Source organism: Oncorhynchus masou, chromosome 16 (assembly GCF_036934945.1).
Source record: "Oncorhynchus masou masou isolate Uvic2021 chromosome 16, UVic_Omas_1.1, whole genome shotgun sequence".
Lineage (NCBI taxonomy): Eukaryota > Metazoa > Chordata > Actinopteri > Salmoniformes > Salmonidae > Oncorhynchus > Oncorhynchus masou.
In genome coordinates this window covers 10,959,367-10,980,852 of record NC_088227.1, presented here as the reverse complement: position 1 = coordinate 10,980,852, position 21,486 = coordinate 10,959,367, and the positions used below count along the sequence as shown (strand labels likewise).

The following is a 21,486-nucleotide window of genomic DNA, read 5'->3' as shown; positions in this document are numbered from 1 at the left end:
TTCAAGACCTTGTAGAGTCCATGTACTGACAAACTCGATATTAGGAAGGTGTTCCTAATGTGTTGTATACTCAGTGTTTTTTGCTTGTGGAATGTCTGTTTTTGGACAAAAAACTTCATTGTCAAGATAACTGCTAGCTAAGGTGATGCTCAACTCCGTTCAAGGAGTTGAGCGTTCCTCAACTCGATAACTGCATGTGTTTGCTGGTATGTTGGCTGACCTGGCTTCCTCTTTTGAGGGATATGTAACTTTACAAACGTGTGCTTTTCAGTGTGGATAAATGAAAACTCACCAATATAAATGGTTCAATAGTTTAATTGCAATATGTTTTGGAAAAATGTTGATAATATTGTTTTTATTACATTGTTGGGAGATAGACGTGCAATCTACATTATAAATTGGCAATTTGGTTGATATGTTTTTTTTTATTGATACAATAATATTACATATCAATACAGGGACATTCCTGTGAATACAATGAAAAAAATAAAATAATAGAACATATTGTAGCCTATAAATACAGTTCTGGCAAGAGTTTCTAAATCCGGAGGCGCAATATCGCGAGACTTCTCGGGAACGCTTGCGAAATAATCAGTTCGGGGTTTGTGAACAATTCCTCCTTAGATCTAATGGCACAAACTAGATGATTCGCGCCAATGTCTCAAGCAGCTGAGGTTATTACTCCAACCTCATGAAAGTGATAAACTGACACGTTTTCATTTTCGCCAAAAACAAATGTACATCGAAGACGCCTTTGAGTTGATGGATTGCACATGCGCAGTTCGGTGCGATACAACCGTTAGACCCGAACTTGTTTCTACGCATGAGTTTAGCTCGCCAACGTCGCCATGACATCGTCGTCAAATGTGATCAGGAATTTTTATTTGAGAATCCGTTTTTGCCCACTTTACTAGCTGCCTATCTTGGTACTGCTCGTAAAGCGGGCATGTGTATTTATTCTTCCAGCCCTACAGGTGGCAATGTGCGACGGAGGTCTACAATCTCAGCTATGTAATGAAATCCGGCTTCGCATTTTCCAGGTTTCCACTGAAGGGAATTCTTTATTGAAGTGAACACATAGGCAATTGATAAGTTGTGAAGGCACCGGGAAAGGAAACAGCCAGCCCGAAAGAAATGAGCTTTTACATTAAGGATTTCCTCAGTTAATTTGCGTAAACGCTTCATTGTAGCTAAAGTGGTTGAGTTGTTCGGCGTGTTCGCAACGCCAGGTGTTAGACCAGAATAAGTGTTGGTGGGTGGAAAATGCCATCTTTTTTATGGAGGTAGGAACACATCGTGCTGATGCCTCTAACCATTCATTTGGAATTGCATTCACTTTAAACCCAAAGTAAAGCAAGAATATATATATTTAGCACAGCTAACTGCCAGTTGTCAATGTGAGCGTGGCCATGTAAACAGCTGTCAGACTGCACTCGACGATATGGTTTGGCTAGTTAGCTAACTTACCTTGAAATGTAGAGACGGTGTATTGACATTTGACACAGCCCAGATTGAAATGCCCAAATCAAAGTCATTACAAGTTATCAAAGTTATCTATATGTTTGTAAATAGTATTGTTTTCCTTGTCACAGGTTGTAGACTAGTTACACTGAAAAGGTTCGCTTAGGTCCATATGAATAAATGCAGGAAGAACCGAGCCATTGCTAAATGTATCTGGCATGTTGTCTTGAATTGTTCATACGTTTCAGCTTTTAGTCCATCAGGGCTTGCTGTATTACTACAATTTGATGAATGTAGACAGTTCAGATTTTCTAGGATATTATTGTGTTTGTGAACCAGCCATGTCAGGTATGTGAAGAAGAAAAAAACGTGTACAGTTTAGGCATTTATGGGTTCAGGCCAACATACTAGTCTCAAGTCCTATAAGTGTGTAAGGGATGCAATTTCACTGTTTTGACGTTAAGTAAGCCATTTGCTACAACTATACTAAACTAAAATATAAATGCAACATAACAATTAACGGTTTTACTGAGATCATAAGGAAATCAGTCAAATTAAATAAATTCATGAGGCCCTAATCTGTGGATTTACAACTGGGCAGGGGCGCTGCTATGGGTGGGCCTGGGAATGAGTTTTCCCCCTCCAAAAAAGGATTTATTACAGGTGGAAATACTCCTAAATTTTATTAGCTGTTTATGTGCTGGTCTCAGACGATCCTGCAGGTGAAGAAGCCGGATGTGGAGGGCTGGTGTGGGTACACCGGGTCTGCAGTTGAGGCCAGTTGGGCATACTGCCAAATTCTCTAAAACTACGTTTAAGGTGGCTATATAGTATAGAAATCAACATTAAATTATCTGTCTTTGGTGGACATTCCTGCAGTCAACATGCCAATTGCTCACTCCCTCAACTTGAGAAATATATGGTGTTGTGTGACAAAGCTGCAAATTTTATTAGTGGCCTTTTATTTTCCCCAGCACAAGGTGCACCTGTGTAATGATCATGCTGTTTAATCAGCTTCTAGATATGCAACACCTGTCAGGTGGATGGATTATCTTGGCAAAGGAGAAAATGTTCACTAACAGGGATGGAAACAAATTTGTTCACCAAATTTGAGAGAAATATGCTTTTTGTGCAAATTGGATATTTAATGGGATCTCTTATTTCAGGTCATGAAACCAACACTTTACATGGTGTGTTTATATTTTTTTATTAAGAATACAATAGGTTTCCTACAACTCGGCCAACTTTTTCCATTCCATCTTTATCATGGCAGCATGCATAAGACCTAGTAAGCTTCAACGGAAAACCTCAACACAGCAGTTCTATTTTAGCTCTTGAACAAGCTATTTTTCCCTCCACATCTGAGGAGAATCAATTATGCAATGCATATTTAGTAACAATGCATTTGTTTTTTCTATCCTTTTTTGAAGTCATCTGATGTTATCTGAAGATAAGTCTGGTCCCTTAAGTCTTTATTTATAGAAGGAAGGTGTCCCTTCAAGAAATTCCCCCACTGCATTTTTGAGCATCCTGGAACAAAGTGAAGCACAGGGTCTTTAATGGCTAGATTTTTTCAAATTAAGCTTTTCAATCAATCCATTCCTAATCATTCCAACAATTAGGCCTTGGCTAACTGTTGCAGTGTACCTACAGTACCAGTCAAGTTTGGACACACCTACTCATTCCAGGGTTTTTCTTTATTTTTACTATTTTCTGCATTGTAAAAAAACTAGTGAAGACATCCAAACTATGAAATAACACATGGAATCATGTAATAACCCAAAAGTGTTTTAACAAATCAAAATATATTTTATTTTCTTCAAAGTATCCAACCTTTGCTTTGATGTCAGCTTTGCACACTCTTGGCATTCTCTCTACCAGACTCATGATGTACTCACCTGGAATACATTTCAATTAACAGGTGTGCCTTATTAAAATGTAATTTGTGGAATTTCTTTCCTTAATGTGTTTGAGTCAATCAGTTGTGTTGTGACAAGGTATACACAAGATTAGTATTTTACCAAATAGGGCTAAGTCCATCTTATGGCAAGAACAGCTCAAATAAGCAAAGAGAAATTTACAGTCCATCATTACTTTAAGACATGAAGGTCAATAACTTTTAAGTTTCTTAAAGTGCAGTTGCAAAAACCATCAAGCATTATGATGAAACTGGCTCTCATGAGGATCATCAGCGAAAGACCCTTAGTTACCTCTGCTGCAGAGGATACGTTCATTATAGTTAACTGCACCTCGGATTGCAGCCCAAATAAATGCTTTACAGAGTTCATGTAACAGACACATCTCAACATCCAACTGACCCAAAACACACCTGGCTGTGTACGGGCTATTTGACCAAGAAGGAGAGTGATGGTGCTGCGTCAGATGACCTGCTCTCCACAATCACCCGGACTCAACCCAATTGAGATGGTTTGGGATGAGTTAGACCGCAGAGTGAAGGAGGAGCAGCCAACAAGTGCTCAGCATGTATGAGAATTTAAGACTGTTGGAAAAGCATTCCTCATGAAGCTGGTTGAGAGAATGCCAAGAGTGCGCAAAGCTGTCAAAGGCAATATATTTTGATTTAACACTTTTTTGGTTACTACATGATTTTAAATGTGTTATTTCATAGTTTTGAAGTCTTCACTATTATTCTACAACATAGAACATAGAAAAAATTAAGAAAAATCCTTAAATGAGTAGGTTTGTCCAAATGTTTGACTGGTACTGTAAAAGCAACACGGCCCTCTTTCCAATTGTGCAACTTTCAAAGATGACCCCTGCAATAAGTAGATGGAATCACAGCAACTGCGGCACGATGCCTAAATGCGAAAAATGTTCTGCCTCGGATGCATTTTTCCAGCTACGGCTGGAGTGTTGGTAGCAGTACCATGTAATGAGTTGCTTGTTCAAAGCCCAGGTTGCACTGGGCGATGCTACTGTTGCTGCTTCTGTGGCTTGACTGGCTGGTCTGGCTGGGGTAGAGTCTCAAACAAAGAGCCTCTGTTTGTGTGAGCCAGTCAGGCATGCAGGCAGAGGTAGGCAGGCCTCTGGGGTGAAGGACGAGGTGGGGGCCCTCCTCCTTCCGAGTGAAAGTGATCCACTACTGTGCCACAGCAGCCAGGGAGGGCGCACACCTTTCACACGGCCTGATTAGGTCATCCCCTTCCTCCCCAGATGGGTAACGGAGAGGAGAGCTATTGGTGTGTGCAGGTAAATTAGGGGCATCTGTGGGACAGGATGCTAGTGTTAAGGATCAGTGGTGAACATGACAGGTGGAAATCGGTTGTGTTACCTGTATAAATACGGGGCTGTTGTGTAGAAATGGATTGTTTCTTCTCTTTACTCTGCTTTCAGGACAATGGGTGTTTATGTGTTAATTATTCTTTAAATTACACTGTGCCCCCTCACCTTCCAATATGTCCCACCCAAGTCACATAATCTACTAAAGTCTAAAGTTGTAAATAAATACTAGAATCTTAAGTTTTAATATCTCATCAGAGAAGCTTCTGCAGGATTTCAATCCATCACTCTAAAACCATGTGGGGAAAACATGCTGCTGAGAGTTTATTATAGTTAACCAGTCTATTACAGAACTTACCTGCCATGACTCCGGTACTAATACTAGTACTTTTATCCTGTATGTGCTGAAGGCTTTGGCCTGGCCTGGTGCTGATCCTCCTCCCGTCTACGCTGGCGGCTGACAAAGAGTCTTCGTTACTACAGGACTGGCACGACGTGTGGTTGTTCCGCTTCTTCCTCAATGTGCTGGGCTACGCCACCATCATCATACCTGGCTACTTTCTCATCAGATACTTCAAGAGGATCAACTACCTCGAAACAGGTGTGGATGTTCTACAGACTGGTGATAATGCACGCATATACGCTGGCACGCACGCAGAACGATACGCACACAAATAGACCTACAATTTTTCCCCACATTAATTCTGAATTCTATCTGTTAAAGCTCGGTGTATCCTTCAAGTTGCAATTCACAGTTTCTCTATGTTAACATGATCATTGTGTTTGTTTTGATGAATCAGTGAATGGTTGATGTGTTCTGGACCTTAAAATATCTTCCTGACCAGTGTTTTCCCCTCCCAGGTCGTGGCATTTGCTATCCTGTCATAAAGGCCTGTGTGTTTGGTAGTGAATCGAAGACTGGTCTCCTGGACGACGTGTCCATAGCTCCGAGAAATGACGCTGACTCGGGCTCGTCGGCCAGACAAGCCTTTAAGTTAGTCTTCTGCGCTGCGGGACTTCAGGTAAAGTAGTTAAAAGGGCTATATAAATAAAATGTATTCAATTTGATTGGGTGGATTTTCTAGTTGTAGCCCTTTGCACTCAATGCTGTATATGTGTTGAAAATTGCAGATTTGGGCACTGATAAGCACATAAATTGGAATGCAGTGGCTGTACAGTAACGTGAAATAAATGGTGAGATGTTGATGATTATAATAAATACTGCTTTGATCTCATACAAGCGAGCCAAACACCTGAGTCCGAATGTGCACTTCACATTTCCATTTCATAAAACTCATGTCATATACTGTGACACAAATTCTGGAAGGCAGTCAAATTCCACGTGACCGTTTAGTCACAGTAAATGGGCTTCTCCAAGCTCTGATGCTGCTGATGGTCATTAATAGCCTACCAAACTTGATAACTGCCTGGTACCCAGCACTCAGGTGTCCCGAGTGGCGCAGCGGTCTAAGGCACTGCATCTCAGTGCAAGAGGCTTCACTGCAGTCCCTGGTTAAGGCTGCATCACATCCGGCCGTGATTGGGAGTCCCATGGGGCGGCGCACAATTGGCCCAGCATCGTCCGGGTTTGGCCGGGGTAGGCCGTCATTGTAAATAAGAATGTGTTCTTAACTGACTTGCCTAGTTAAATAAAGGTTAAATAATCACTGACATCAATGCAAATCAAACACTTCAAGAGAGCCCATGAGCTCATGTTGCGCAACATTTCTATAGGCTATGCAATTGTGTGAGAAGGTTTTGAAGGCCTCTATAAAGCTTTCTATAGGCTAGGCCTACTATATTTATTTCTCCACTTTCCTAATATTAAGCACATTGCTTCTTTTAACGACAAGAGTATAACCTACCAAGCTGGCATGAAAATGAACAACGGGAAAAGCGTCCTCCATTCACAATTTAAGTACATGTATTTAATTTTTTTTAAATAGTCCATTCTAAATCAAAAGAAATTTCCCACATATATTATTTAGTATATGTAAAGACAAGATTTAATCAATAATAGTCTGATGGGTGACAATATTAGCCTATCACTTGTGAATTATATATTATCACTTGTGAATGAAGCCCAGTGTTAAAACAATGCCTTTTTTTCTGTGACTTTTTCTAATCATAGTCGCACACCTCGTAGCCTAGCCCATTGACCTATATGGTTTGATAAGGTTTGTATCACAACTAAAGTGTACAAATAACTTCTTCAAATTAAGCACATTAATCCGCTTTACAGTGGGTGAGAGCCTAACTGGCATACATAAGCAGCGGTGAGTTTCAAGTTTGGGGAAGATCATTTTCACCATTAAAAATGCACCTTTATATTAAAAGCATTACATAATCGCATTTGCGGCCACTTTTGATAATAGTGTTTTCCTGTTAATGGAACATTAGCGCTTATAACCTACTCCTATATTTTAAGACAAATGTTCTGATCTGTGTCAGCCTCATTGCGTAAAAAAGTATTTTTGATGGTAGTGGTTGTATTCATTTGTTTGGAATATTTATTTTTCACACAGAATAGAATAGTTCAACTTTTGTAATATGGGGGACAGTAGATTGACATAGATGTTAGGAATATTATGAAGAAATGACTAAACAATATCCCCATTTTTAGAACAGTAACTAAGTAAACTATACCCTGTTTTACAATATCTGATTAATAAGGTTAGTTCATAAGAAGGGATTATGTGGCATGAACAAGGAGTAATTAAATATAACGAACACCATTCTAAACTATTCTAGAGAGGAATGGGTTGTGGGTGAAGTAAGCAGATAGGGTCGTTAACCTATGGTTGAACCGACGAAACTTAGCTCTGGGGTGTTTTAGATAAGGCAGTGAGTGCATTCCTAAGTTTTCTGTTAATTAGAACTGTCAGCTAAGTGGTGATCAATAATGATGAGGGGTCAAGAGTTAATTCAGTTATGTTGTGTGACCTGTGTGTGTGTTAGTGAGTTGGAATGAACTTTTAAACTCACTTAATTCTAGGTCGGGAGGAGGGGATTCATTCTAGAAGCAATGAAATGACGTCATGTTATTGCTCGTGGTAACGTGGCAGCGTGCTCCGAGAATAAATACTTTTATCTATTATTGATAAGACTGGTCTCCGTCTATTTTATGCAAACAAGAATCTTACAAATTCTCATAAAATAGATTAAGGGAATTAAATTAATGAAAACATATTGGAATAATTCAATTAAAGTAACAATAGACTAGTGCTTTTGCTGTTTGTTAGGCCTACTCATCTTGTTGGCTGACTAAAAGTAAATGTGGACAGTTCTTCCAATATCTTCAATATGCACCTCGGAATTGGATAAGAACGCGCACAGTTGCGACCCCGATGTGTCTGTCTTCACTTGTAGCCTGTGAGAGAGACCCAATCATGTGATGGAGAGTCATGTGAGTGAGAGGTGCTTCGGAGCACGCAGCACTCAGGGAGAAGTGAATTTTAATTATTATATTCAGCCTAAGGGCACAACTGGCTGCAAAATGCATAGATTTTTTTATGGGGCATTACGGCCACACAAAGGGGATTCCGCTGGGAAATTCGAGGCATTATCAAGTGCTTGTCAAATTATGAAAGAGTGTACAGCCTACACACACATAAAGCAGGGTTCATGCCTTTCATGCTACTTTTTCAAATCATCATTAGTCATATCATGCAGCCTTACAGTGTATTAAAAATCAAAACATGCAGGCCAACGTTTGTAGAATATCTAAAGTTACATTAATAACTAAATTAAGCCTATAGGAGTACCTACAGTTGAAGTTGGAAGTTTACATACACATAGCCAAATACATTTAAACTCAGTTTTTCACAATTCCTGACATTTAATCCTCGTAAAAATTCCCTGTTTTAGGTCAGTTAGGATCACCACTTTATTTTAAGAATGTGAAATGTCTGAATAATAGTAGAGAGAATTATTTATTTCAGATTTGATTTCTTTCATCACATTCCCAGTGGGTCAGAAGTTTACATACACTCAATTAGTGTTTGGTAGCATTGCCTTTAAATTGTTGAACTTGGGTCAAACGTTTTGGGTAGCCTTCCACAAGCTTCCCACAATAAGTTGGGTGAATTTAGGCCCATTCCTCCTGACAGAGCTGGTGTAACTGGAGTCAGGTTTGTAGGCCTCCTCGCTCACACACGCTTTTTCAGTTCTGCCCACAAATTTTCTATGGGATTGAGGCCAGGGCTTTGTGATGCATGCTTTAGAAGCATGCTTGGGGTCATTGTCCATTTGGAAGACCCATTTGCGACCAAGCTTTAACTTCCTGACTGATGTCTTTAGATGTTGCTTTAATATATCCACATAATTTTCCTACCTCATGAAGCCATCTATTTTGTGAAGTGCACCAGTCCTTCCTGCAGCAAAGCACCTCCACTGATGCTGCCACCCCCGTGCTTCACGGTTGGGATGGTGTTCTTTGGTTTGCAAGCCTCCCCCTTTTTCCTCCAAACATAACAGTGGTCATTATGGTCAAACGGTTATATTTTTTGTTTCATCAGACCAGAGGACATTTCTCCAAAATGTACGATCTTTGTCCCCATGTGCAGTTGCAAACCATATTCTGGATTTTTTTATGGCGGTTTTGGAGCAGTGGCTTCTACCTTGCTGAGTGGCCTTTCAGGTTATGGTGATATAGGACTCATTTTACTGTGGATATAGATACTTATGTACCTGTTTCCTCCAGCATCTTCACAAGGTCCTTTGCTGTTGTTCTGGGATTGATTTGCACTTTTCGCATCTCTAGGAGACAGAACACGTCTCCTTCCTTAGCGGTATGAAGGCTGCGTGGTCCCATGGTGTTTGGTACCTTTACGTGTTTGGAAATTGCCCCCAGGGATGAGCCAGACTTGTGGAGGTCTACAAAAAAAAAATTAAGGTCTTGGCTGATTTCTTTAGATTTTTCCCATGATGTCAAGCAAAGAGGCACTGAATTTGAAGGTAGGCCTAGAAATACATCCACAGGTACACCTCCAATTGACTCAAATGATATCAATTAGCCTATCAGAAGCTTCTAAAGCCATAACATAATTTTCTGGAATTTTCCAAGCTGTTTGAAGGCACAGTCAATTTATGTATGTAAACTTCTGACCCACTGGAGTTGTGATACAGTGAATTCTAGGTGAAACAATCTGTCTATAAACAATTGTTGGAAAAATTACTTGTGTCATGCACAAAGTAGATGTCCTAACCAACTTGCCAAAACTATAGTTTGTTAACAAGAAATTTGTGGAGTGGTTGAAAAACGAGTTTTAATGACTCCAACCGAAGTGTACGTAAACTTCCGACTTCAACTGTACATGCATAATGATCTCCATGTCATTGTAGCAGTAAGGGGAAAACACTGCATGAAACCTTCTTTACTCTTCAGTTAACACAAACACACACACTCTCCCTTCCTGTCTCCCTCTATCCCACAAACACACACACACTGCTTCCAACTTTTAAAACGTTAGTCTTTCAGTTTTTTATCCTCTTGTGTAGTAAATATTAAATTTTTCATTGTTTATTCGTTTTTTTCTGTGAGGCGCATTGTGTTGCATTCATGTCTGAAATGTGCTGTATAAATAAAGCTTGATTTCATTAGGCACCAAACCAAATTTAAGGAGCACCAGAAAGAGAGATGTATTGATATAGTTTAGGCTTGCATTAGGCCTATATTAATCTTACCTTTGAAGCACATCTCATGAGTAGCAGACCCTTTTCCTTTCTTCCTGGGTCAATCAAATCTGCCTAGACCTACCAGGTTGTTCGCTAGCGAGGTAACATGACTGAACAACGTTTTTTTATCAAACCAATAATTAGCGAGAAGCAGGTGAGTGAGGGCAGGTAGGGTATGTGGCTGGCTGGTTATATCTGTCGCACGTGATATGCGCATGAAAGTGACGTGGATATTATGAGACCTGCGCATACAAGAGACTAGTGGCTGTTGCTTAAATGTAGCTGACTTTATAAATGTTTTATTACACGTGCCAGCAGGTTCTTTAGATTAGTAGGGCAGAAAAATTTGGTTGTATCATATGAAACGATACTACGGTATTCTAAAATGTTGTTATTATGATGTTTTGGTACCATGATATTACCATGGTACCGGTGTACCGTGCAACACTACTGTCTATATAGGCCAGTTCCCACAAGTGTAAAAGACTAAACAGCGATACCAACATATTCACAATTATATCTCATGTACGTCATACAGTTTAGTCTCCTTATCTATGTCATCTTGTTTTCTCTCCAGACATCCTACCTGACATGGGGTGTCCTACAGGAGAGGGTGATGACACGCTCGTACGGGGCCTCCACCCCAGAGGAGGAGGGTGAGCGCTTCAAGGACTCCCAGTTCCTGGTGTTCATGAACCGCATCCTGGCGCTGACTGTGTCTGGCCTGTGGTGTCTCCTATTCAAGCAGCCTCGCCACGGTGCGCCCATGTATAAATACTCGTTCGCCTCGCTCTCCAACGTCCTCAGCAGCTGGTGCCAGTACGAGGCCCTCAAGTACATCAGCTTCCCCACCCAGGTGCTGGCTAAGGCCTCTAAAGTGATCCCAGTCATGCTAATGGGTAAGATTGTGTCGCACAAGAGCTACGAGTACTGGGAGTACCTGACAGCAGCTCTGATCTCTCTGGGCGTCAGCATGTTCTTGTTGACGAGCACGACCGGTAAGCACCCGTCTACGGTAACTACGTTCAGCGGCGTGGTCATCTTGGTCGGCTACATCGTCTTCGACAGCTTCACGTCCAACTGGCAGGACAACCTGTTCAAGTGCAAGATGTCGTCGGTACAGATGATGTTCGGCGTCAACCTCTTCTCCTGCCTCTTCACCGTGGGCTCTCTGCTGGAGCAGGGCGCCTTCTTCGACTCGCTGGCCTTCATGACGCGACATTCGGAGTTTGCGTTCCATGCCGTGCTGTTGTCAGTGTGCTCAGCATGCGGCCAGCTCTTCATCTTCTACACCATCGCACAGTTCGGCGCCGCCATCTTCACCATCATCATGACCCTTCGGCAGGCCATCGCCATCCTGCTCTCCTGTTTCCTGTATGGCCACGCCGTCACAATGGTGGGGGGCTTCGGCATGGCCGTGGTCTTCCTCGCCCTCTTCCTGCGCGTCTACGCCCGCATCCGCATGAAGGCAGGACGCAGGGCGCCGCAGCCACAGGTGCAGAAGGTCTAGGAGGAGGAGTCTGAGGAGGGAAATGGAAAAACAAAAACTAAAGCCACGTTTTCGTTGGGTTTTTTTTCTGTCTCTGTGTGTCCCTTTTGTGTTCATTTAATGGGTTTCTACTTTGCATAGGAAAGGTACAGAAAGGGATTCTAATGCCTTTTTAAAGGTGTTTGACTTGACACGCAACGAGCCGTCGTCACACAGGTCAATTAGTCTCAAAAACCCAACCCCAAGGCAACACAGTGACTAGGGTCTGATTTCAATGATGGACTCTTGTCATAGAGGAACTATGTCACTGCCTAAGTCACTACTTTATCTGCTTGAATAAAATGCAAAATGATCACAGAGGTTATTTTTAATGAGTGAATTATGCAAGTGGATAGTTTGCATCAACTACCTTAACTAAAACCACTGCAAAGTTATTACCTGCAAAATCACGACGTTCTGTCATATCTGCCTCTTGATTTGTTGGGAGAGTCCCCAGAATGTATATTTTACCCTTATCGACGTAGACAGTGACGTAGTTTCTCTATGCCAAAAGAGTCGGTCATTAAATTCAGACCTTAGTCACTGTGTTGCCTAGGGTCAGGTTTCAAGGGTACAGGTCAATGGGAGTGATTTGGCTGGACCAGTCAGCAGTCATGCCCGTTTAAGTGTTTATGACCCCAAAATTACACAGCAATCGTCGCTTGTACGTTTTGTCTGTCAAACCCAGTTCAAACGCATGCAACATTGGCATGTCAAATGTAAACAACTAATAAAATGGCTATTGATTTCAGCCTTTGCGATATGCATCTGGAGCTACAGTCAAAGAACAAAAATCTGATGTTTGTAGTTTTGGGGTAATCACTAGTACATGAGCTGTATACTGCAAGCCTTCAGCTATGAGTAATGTAATATTGTGAATGGCACTATATTAAGCTTCTATGGCCTCTATGAAAAGAGGACATGAGATACTATGGTGAGCAGGCCCCAAGTAAGGTCCCGTTTTGGAGCTTCATCTCTGTGTAGATACTGCATCAATTTAGTTTAAAACTAATAATTGCATTGTTGTACATTTTGGTCATGGCATGAGAGAAATGTTTGTAATCATTACCAGTTCATGATCATGTAATGCTGCTTGAGAACATTTTATTTGTTTCATATAAAGAAGCAGGTATGGTAGAGGTCTCACTTTTGGCATTATTCTGACTTGAGATCTATGTGCTTAACTAAAGAAGTCTACCATTGAGATCAAGGAAGGATTTACACGAACGTCCAGGTTGTGTCAGACGGATCTCAAGTCAAATTACCGCCCTTTCAGATCATAAGAATAGCATAGTTCATACATCTTTAGTTGACTGATGTGTTGTTCCTCATGGCTTACCATAGTGTATGATGAGGAAAGTTACTGAGTGACCCCACAGAAAATGTTTTACTATTTTCCTAACATCACAAGAATAAATGCACAGCTTACCAGCAGACCATAAAAAAGAGCTTTGCAGAGTTACTATGTTCTATTTTATATGGAGTGAGAGGGGAAAGAGAGATTTCAAGCAGCATTCAAGATGCCCATCTTATTTTTTGAATAGGTCAGGTAAAAGGTCAGGTACTTATTTAGGTCAGATAATAGACAATTAACTGTCAAATGCCAGCAAGAGTTGCAACCAGGCGGAATGACTCGAACTTCAGCTCTTGGAACAAACAGCCTGCACAATTATTTGTTCTCTTGTTTTGTTGGTGTAGGATTCAACTAGGCAAACCATATTATTGAAGTATTTGATTTGGATAAATGCCATACATTTTCATACCGAAAGTAAGTTTAAGTATGGTAGCATTCATTTAGTGGCCTGGCTGACCCAGACAAAGTGGAGGATTTCCAATTGCCAGGCAATTCATTTAGCCCTACGTGTACAGCTTTACAATCAAACCAAATACTTGAATTATTTGTTACACTATCTTACACTAACAATCATTAATGGGTAGACTATAAATCATTTGGAACAGGGCATACAGTACCAGTCAAAAGTTTGGACACACCTACTCATTTCAGGGTTTTTCTACATTATAGAATAATAGTGAAGACATCAAAACTATGAAATAACATATTGAATCATGTAGTAACCAAAAAAGTGTTAAATCAAAAATATATTTCATATTTGAGATTCTTCAAAGTAGTCACCATTTGCCTTGATGACAGCTTTGCACACTCTTGACATTCTCTTAAGGTTTGATGTCTTCACTATTATTCTACAATGTAGAAAATAGTAAAAAAGAAAGAAACACTTGAATGAGTAGGTGTGTACAAACTTTTGACTGGTACTGTAGACCAGTTGTTCTGGTATTATTAAATTGCAAATGTGAATTTGTATTCAAACAAGGCATAAAGTCAAAAATCACCCATAGAGACAACTAAAAGATTTGACAAACTGCATTCACATTTTATACAGTTGTACATTCAAATTTACAGCTCTCTTTGTCAGTAACTTTGGTTCAGCCCATCTGCTTTTGCTTCAACACTTGAGATAAGTGAATGACTCACAACAATATAAATGTCCTATGTATAGGCTGTACACATGTCTTATTGGCTATACAGTGCCTTGCAAAAGTATCCAGACCCCCTTGATTATATCACATTTTGTTACAAAGTGGGATGAAAATGGATTTAATTGTAATTTTGTCAACAATACGCACAAAATACTCTGTCAAAGTGGATTTCTATTAATTAATAAAAAATATGCGAAATATAGTCTTTGCATAAGTATTCAGCCTTTAAATTAGTTAAGGAGTCAAATTTAGCTTATCAAGTCACATAAGTTACATGGACTTACTGTGTGAAATAATATAGTTTGACATTATTTTAAATGACTAACCCTTCCTTTGTCCCCCTTACATAGAGTGTATTCAGACCCCTTGACTCCAGATTTTGCTTACGTTACAGCCTCAATCTAAAATGGATTAAATAGATTTTTGTTCTTCATCAATCTACACACAATACCACATAATGACAAAGCAAAAACAGGTTTTGAATTATTGGGAAATTTATTACAAAAAAAACAAAACATTTTACATAAGTATTTAGACCCTTTTTACTCAGTACTTTGTTGAAGCACCTTTGGCAGCGATAACAGCCTGGAGTCTTCTTGCATATGACCCTATACGCTTGGCACACCTGTATTTGTGGATTTTCTCACATTCTTCTCTGCAGATCCTCTTAAGCTCTGTAAGGTTGGATGCACATCTATTTCCAGGTCTCCAGAGATGTTCAATCGGATTCAAGTCCGGGCTCTGGCTGGGACACTCAGAGACTTGTCACAAAACCACTCCCGGTTGTCTTATCTGTGTGCTTAGGGTTGTTGTTCTGTTGGAAGGTGAACCTGTGCCCCAGTCTGAGGTCCTGACTGTTCTGGAGCAGGTTTTCATCAAGGAGCTCTCTGTACATTACTCTGTTCCTTTCCCTCGATCCTGACTAGTCTACCAGTCCCTGCCGCTGAAAAACATCCCCACAGCATAATGCTGCCACCACCATGCTTCACCGTAGGGATGGTGCCAGGTTTCCTCCAGACATGACTCTTGGCATTCAGGCCAAAGAGTTAATTCTTGCTTTCATCAGACAAGAGAATCTGGTTTCCAAACTTCTTCCATTTAAGAATAATGGAGGCCAATGTGTTCTTGGGGACCTTCAATGCTGCAGAAATGTTTTGGAAGCCTTCCCCAGATCTGTGCCTCGCCACAATCTTGTCTCGGTGCTCTACGGACAATTCCTTCGACCTCATGGCTTGGTTTTTGCTCTGACATGCACTGTCAACTGTGTGACCTTATATAGACAGGTGTGTGGCCTTTCCAAACCATGTCCAATCAATTGAATTTACCACAGGTGGACTCCAATGAAGTTGTAGAAACATCTCAAGGATGATTAATGGAAACCGGACACACCTGAGCTCCATTTTGAGTCTCATAGCAAAGGGTCTGAATACTTATGTAAATTAGGTTTAAAAAAATATATATATACATTTGCTAAAATTTCAAAAAAACCTGTTGTATTGTGTGTAGATTGATGAGGAGAAATATAAATGTAATACATTTTACAATAAGGCTGTAAGGTAACAAAATGTGGAAATGGGTAAGGGTTCTGAATACTTTCCGAATGCACTGTACATCTGTGAGGTCCCTCAGTCAAGTATTGAATTTCAATCACAGATTCAACTACAAAGACCAGGGAGCTTTACGAAGGCCTCTTAAAAATGGCAGTGGTTGGTAGATGGGTAACAATAACAAGTCAGACATTGAATATATTTTAGCATGGTCTAGTTAATAATGATGCAGTGCATTGTGTATTAAACCACCCAGACACTTCAAAGATAGTCCGGAATTAAACTGCTCAGGGATGTCACCATGAGGCCATTGGTTATTTTAAAACGATTACAGAGTACAATGGCTGTGATGGGACAGAACTGAGGACGGATCAACAACATTGTAGTGACTCTACAATAATGACCTAAATGACAGTGAGAGGAACACAAATATACTATTCCAAAACATGCATCTTGTATGCAACAAGGTGCTAAAGTAATACTGCAAAAAAACATGGCAAAGGCATACACTTTTTGGGCCTAAATTCTAATCCCTATGTTTGGGGCAAATCCAACACCACACATCACTGAATAACTGCCTCCTTATTTTCAAGCATGTTGGAAATACTATGGTAAGACTTTGCTGTCCAGCCTTGATCCCCAACATCTTGACAGAGCTTGAACATTTTTGAAAAGATTAATAGGCAAATATTGCACAATTCAGGTGTGCAAAGCCCAAGCCATGTTCACATTGTCAGTTTGAAGTGACTCAATCATATTTATTTGCATATCCGATTTTAATTTGTTCTTTTTCCTGCAGTCTGAACAGCCAAAAAGCACATGGAATCGGCAATTTCAAGTCACATTTCAAACCACCTTCGTAGGTACTTTGAAGTCAGATACAAATCTGATTCCTGGCCATGTCTGTACAGTCCAGTCTGATTTATTTACCCTCAAGTGGTTTTTAGACTGTTATTCGGCTTATCTTGTTGCTTGCTAGCTACTCTGTTGACAGTTTGACAAGCACATGTGGTAGCTAACTAGCTTGGTAATTGTTTACAAACAAATTAGTGAATGTGCTAGAAAGCTAAACAACTACTTTGCTAGCTAGTTGACTGCTGTGGCTCACTCAAAAAGTGTAGCCTTGTCAGCAAATGTCTGCTGTCTGAACCTACACATCTGATTTGGCCACTTGTAACTTGCTGTTTGGACAGTCAGTACAGTAGTCCAAAACTGATTTGAGCATTAAGGCCTACAGTGTGAACAAGGCTTTAGACTTACACAAGCAGACTCACAGCTGTAATTGCTGCCAAAGGTGTTTCTAACATGTATGGACTCAGGGTACTGAATACTTATGCAACAACTATATGTTTTAAAATGTTTATTAATAAAAAAAACAAGATTTTTTTCTTCCGCTTTGACAGAGTATTTTGTGTAGATTGTTGACAAAAAAATGACAATTCAATCAATTGTAATACTTTGTAAAACAATAAAATGTGAAGAAATCGAAGAGGTCTGAATACTTTTGCAAGGCACTGCACATTATTTTGATGTTCGGTTTGCATTAGCTTGACACTTTTGTTTCAATGTCAGTTGGTGTTTTAACCTAACATAGCACCCGTAAAATAAATGTGTGAGTGGGGTCAGAAGAAACCGGAAGTATTTGGTTTTCAGGCTTCGGCTCTTCTCTTCTTTTCCCCTGAAAACAGGATGCTTCTGGTTTCTGACGACAAGGCTCTCGGTGGTGATGTCTGAATAGATGGTTAGCCCCATCATTATCAGCCTTAGATAAGGACTACAGTTAAACTACTGTACTGTACTACTGACAAAGCAAATGTCATAGCATGGGTTGTGGGACGTGGCATATTCATGATAGGTCAATGGTTTTCACATAGTCTTCAACATTACCTGGGGGAATAACCTGGGGAAGAAAGCAATGCAAACCTTTGTAAACATTGTCTTGGGATCTTTTGCTTCAATTGAAACTGTAACCTTTTTGGACACATGGAGCGTAGTTGCATACAGTACATGTTCCTTATGATGGATTACTAGCATTTTTTATATGTCCATAATGACATGCTTTATTTTGAGGAGAGCTGCACTGTTGTCTGTTCTTTCATGTGTGATTGTTTTAATGTGGCCTGAATGGATGGCGATGGTTGACGCTCTCTCTAGAATGTGAAGGATCGATTGGACAGGCTTAGGGTTTTGGTGTGGATGAGGACCTCTGCATACAAGGGAAATGCAATGTAACCGGTACTTTCTGTTTTTTTATCATTGTAGTATTTCAACTAGTAGGCTAGATTGATTGATTTTTATTTGAAATCATTAAATTAATTTAAATACATGACTTCGAATGTTTTTTTGTTTTTATAAGACTTGGAATTTATGATTTCCATCTTGATTTTTTGGGGGGTTGTTATTGAAAAGGCCAGGGTGCTATGAGATATAACTGACCTAGGGGGGCTTACGCTAAACTACTGATTCATTATTTCCTGAACACATTTTGATGATTGATCATAAAAGCTTATGACCTCTTGTTATTGTAACCTGAGGACAAGATGGTGTTCTCTTAATCCAGTAGGAAGTATTGGTTTACCTCAAGGAGTCAGTAAGAAGTGAGGTCTGTTCCAGGAAATGTGTAAAAGAGAACAATGTTTCAACATCTTCTCCACAAGTGATCTCTTAGCCTATGTTGTTCAAGTGAAGCTAGTATGGTAATGTGTGATGTGATATATTTTCATTCCCGTGTGAAACACACACAGCCACGTGGGGGAACTTCCCCCTGAGCTCTCATTACAACACTTCCTACTCCCAAGCCATCCAGATCAGTGTGTGTGTGTGATAACGTGGGCGTCTCCATGCCTCTTTTCAGTAATGTAACTGAGCAGAGAAAAAGGAGTAGCAGGCTACATGCACAACCCTCAGTCAACCTTCCCACTGCTGGGGAAACTAACCAGTCACTACAGGCTTTCATTGTGAATGGCAGGAAAGGGTTAATTGGTGAAACGGCTTACTGTAGTAGTGGAACAGAACAGACATATTAATGTGATGTTACATCCCACTTGATCTAATCCTAAATTGGTGGGTCAAGTTATTTTGTCCTTCATTTTAGGTCTGTGTCTCAGGTTCTCAAAATCTGAATTCCTCCCTCTTCAAGGTTGAACTAAAAATATTTTTTCATTTCAGATATTGAAGATATAGTAGCTCAATGATGTATTACATATCACAGATTACTATTCAGATTCTCTATCATGTCACCCTGTTGCTCTACTCATTCTCAGGCCTTAAACGTAATGGAAATGAAATATGACACTAGTATTGTGCAAGACACCACAATAGAAAGATAGTGACATATTCAGTGTACAATGGAAATCACATTGACATAAACAGATTGTAATTTTGTGGAGAGCAAGTTGTGCTCGTCCATATTTGTCTATTTTGTTTCACTGTATCTTGTGGCTTCAGTTTACCATGAAAGCAAATATGGCACACACATCCTTGTGACGTTGTAAAAAATATATATATTATATCACACCATTCAGAATCAACCACAGTAAATCCATTAATTGCCCAAAACAACTGACATTAGTCACCCCCATGATAACATTTCTATAATCGGATTTAGATGATTTATCATTTATAATTTTTCTAAGGAGGTTGTACAGTGTTCAAGAATGAACATATCACCTCCTACTTGCGGCAAGTGTTTCCTAATAACTCAACACTACTACAATTTATTGTGTCACCACCGTGGGTGTCAAGAATGAAGACGAAAACCACAGATTTTTTTTAAAGAAAAAAAGTGTTCCACATGAAGTCATTTGTTGAACCTGAAGTCACACAAGTTAAATCTTTACTACATGTGAAACCTCTAGTTTCAGTAGTAAAACAGAATTGTCAGGGGAAATTGAATGTTTAAAAGTCCAGTCTAAAAATGAATCCCCATCAGGGTGTGCTGGGATTAAACTTATTTTTTTTATTTTATTTTTTTTACAAATCTACTACTGCATTCTGATTGTTTCACTCCACTGAATAGGCCACTGATATTTATAGTAGCCTAGCAGGGGGTCTCCATCGATCATGTTTCAAAATGACACATGACTGCGCAAGGCCATAGCTTGGTCAGACCTCTCAGTATCAAAATTACTTAACCCATGTTTGAGAAGTGGGCAAGACACCCACAACTAATTTCCATACAATATCTGAAAACTAAAATGTTTCAAGTGCAAATTCACTCATTATCTCCACCCCCTCAGCAGGCCTCTGTGTTATACTTACAAACCATGTGATTTCAAAGAATTTGTGGCAACTTTTTTTATGCACCTCAGTGATTGCCTGAATAAGTCATAACCTCAGAACATATCTTTGTGGGTCAACTACCTGAGAGTAGAAACAGAGACATTCTCAGGGGTGGTGGAACCAGACTGTAGTTAGTACTACCATTACTGTTGTGGTTCAAGTTGAAAAACATATTCTACATCAGGGATGGGCAACTGGCCCTAGGCTCAGCCGCAAATTGGTAGGCCACACAAGCTCACAGAACAGGACTGCCGAGTGCTGTCCTTGGTTGCAACACGCACTATTGAGTTCCAAACTGCCTCTGGAAGCAAGATCAGCGCAAGAACTGTTTCTTCGGAACTTCATGAAATGGGTTTCCATGGCCAAGCAGCTGGACACAAGCCTAAGATCACCATGTGCAATGCCAAGCGTCGGCTGGAGTGGTGTAAAGCTCCCCGCCATTGGACTCTGGAGCAGTGGAAACGTGTTCTCTGGAGTGATGAATAACGCTGCACCATCTGGCAGTCCGACAGACGAATCTGGGTTTGACGCACGCCAGGAGAACGCTACCTGCCCCAATGCATAGTGCCAACTGTAAAGTTTGGTGGAGGAGAAATAACGGTCTGGGGCAATTTGTCATTGTGTGGGCTAGGCCCCTTCCAGTGAAGGGGCATCTTAACGCTACAGCATACAATGACATTCTAGATGAAGGCCCTTTACTGTTTCAGCATGACAATTCCCCTGTGCACCAAACAAGGTCCATACAGCAATAGTTTGTCGAGATCGGTGTGGAAGAACTTCACTGGCCTGCACAGAGCCCTGACCTCAACCCCATCAAACACCTTTGGGATGAATTAGAACGCAACCCCTCGAGCCAGGCCTAATCGCCCAACATCAGTGCCCGACCTGCAAACTGCAAACAAACTGCAATTATTTCTCTCAGCCCCATGGCAAAATTTGTAGAATTGCAGGAAATTAACAAAAATGGCAAAATCTTCTCTCCGCCCCATGGTAAAATGTGTAGAATTGCACAAAATTAACTCAGAAAAATGTCTCATCGCACGCAATGTTTGGGGGGTGTATGGATGTGGGTACGCTGCAGCGAGCAAATGCGTTCCCTCACACTTGCACACAGTCGTAACCACAGCCACTTACTGCCTCTACCTCTGGTGAACAAACGCAAACAAATGTAGCGTCCAACTCCAGCAGTGCATTCGGAAAGTATTCAGTCCCCTTGACTTTTTTCAAATGTTGTTACATTATAGAATTTTTTCC

The 21,486-nt window shown here is 40.4% G+C and overlaps 1 protein-coding gene across 1 annotated transcript; it reads left to right on the top strand.

Annotated features, from left to right (window-relative positions):
- Nucleotides 1-798: 798 nt before the first annotated feature.
- On the top strand, nt 799-18,277 carry LOC135557460 (adenosine 3'-phospho 5'-phosphosulfate transporter 1-like). Its single transcript, XM_064990725.1, has 4 exons — nt 799-1,283; nt 5,112-5,302; nt 5,563-5,723; nt 10,955-18,277. The coding sequence occupies exons 1-4, from the start codon at nt 1,264-1,266 to the stop codon at nt 11,885-11,887; spliced, it is 1,305 nt and encodes a 434-aa protein (XP_064846797.1). The 5' UTR covers nt 799-1,263; the 3' UTR covers nt 11,888-18,277.
- The last annotated feature ends 3,209 nt before the right edge of the window (nt 18,278-21,486 follow it).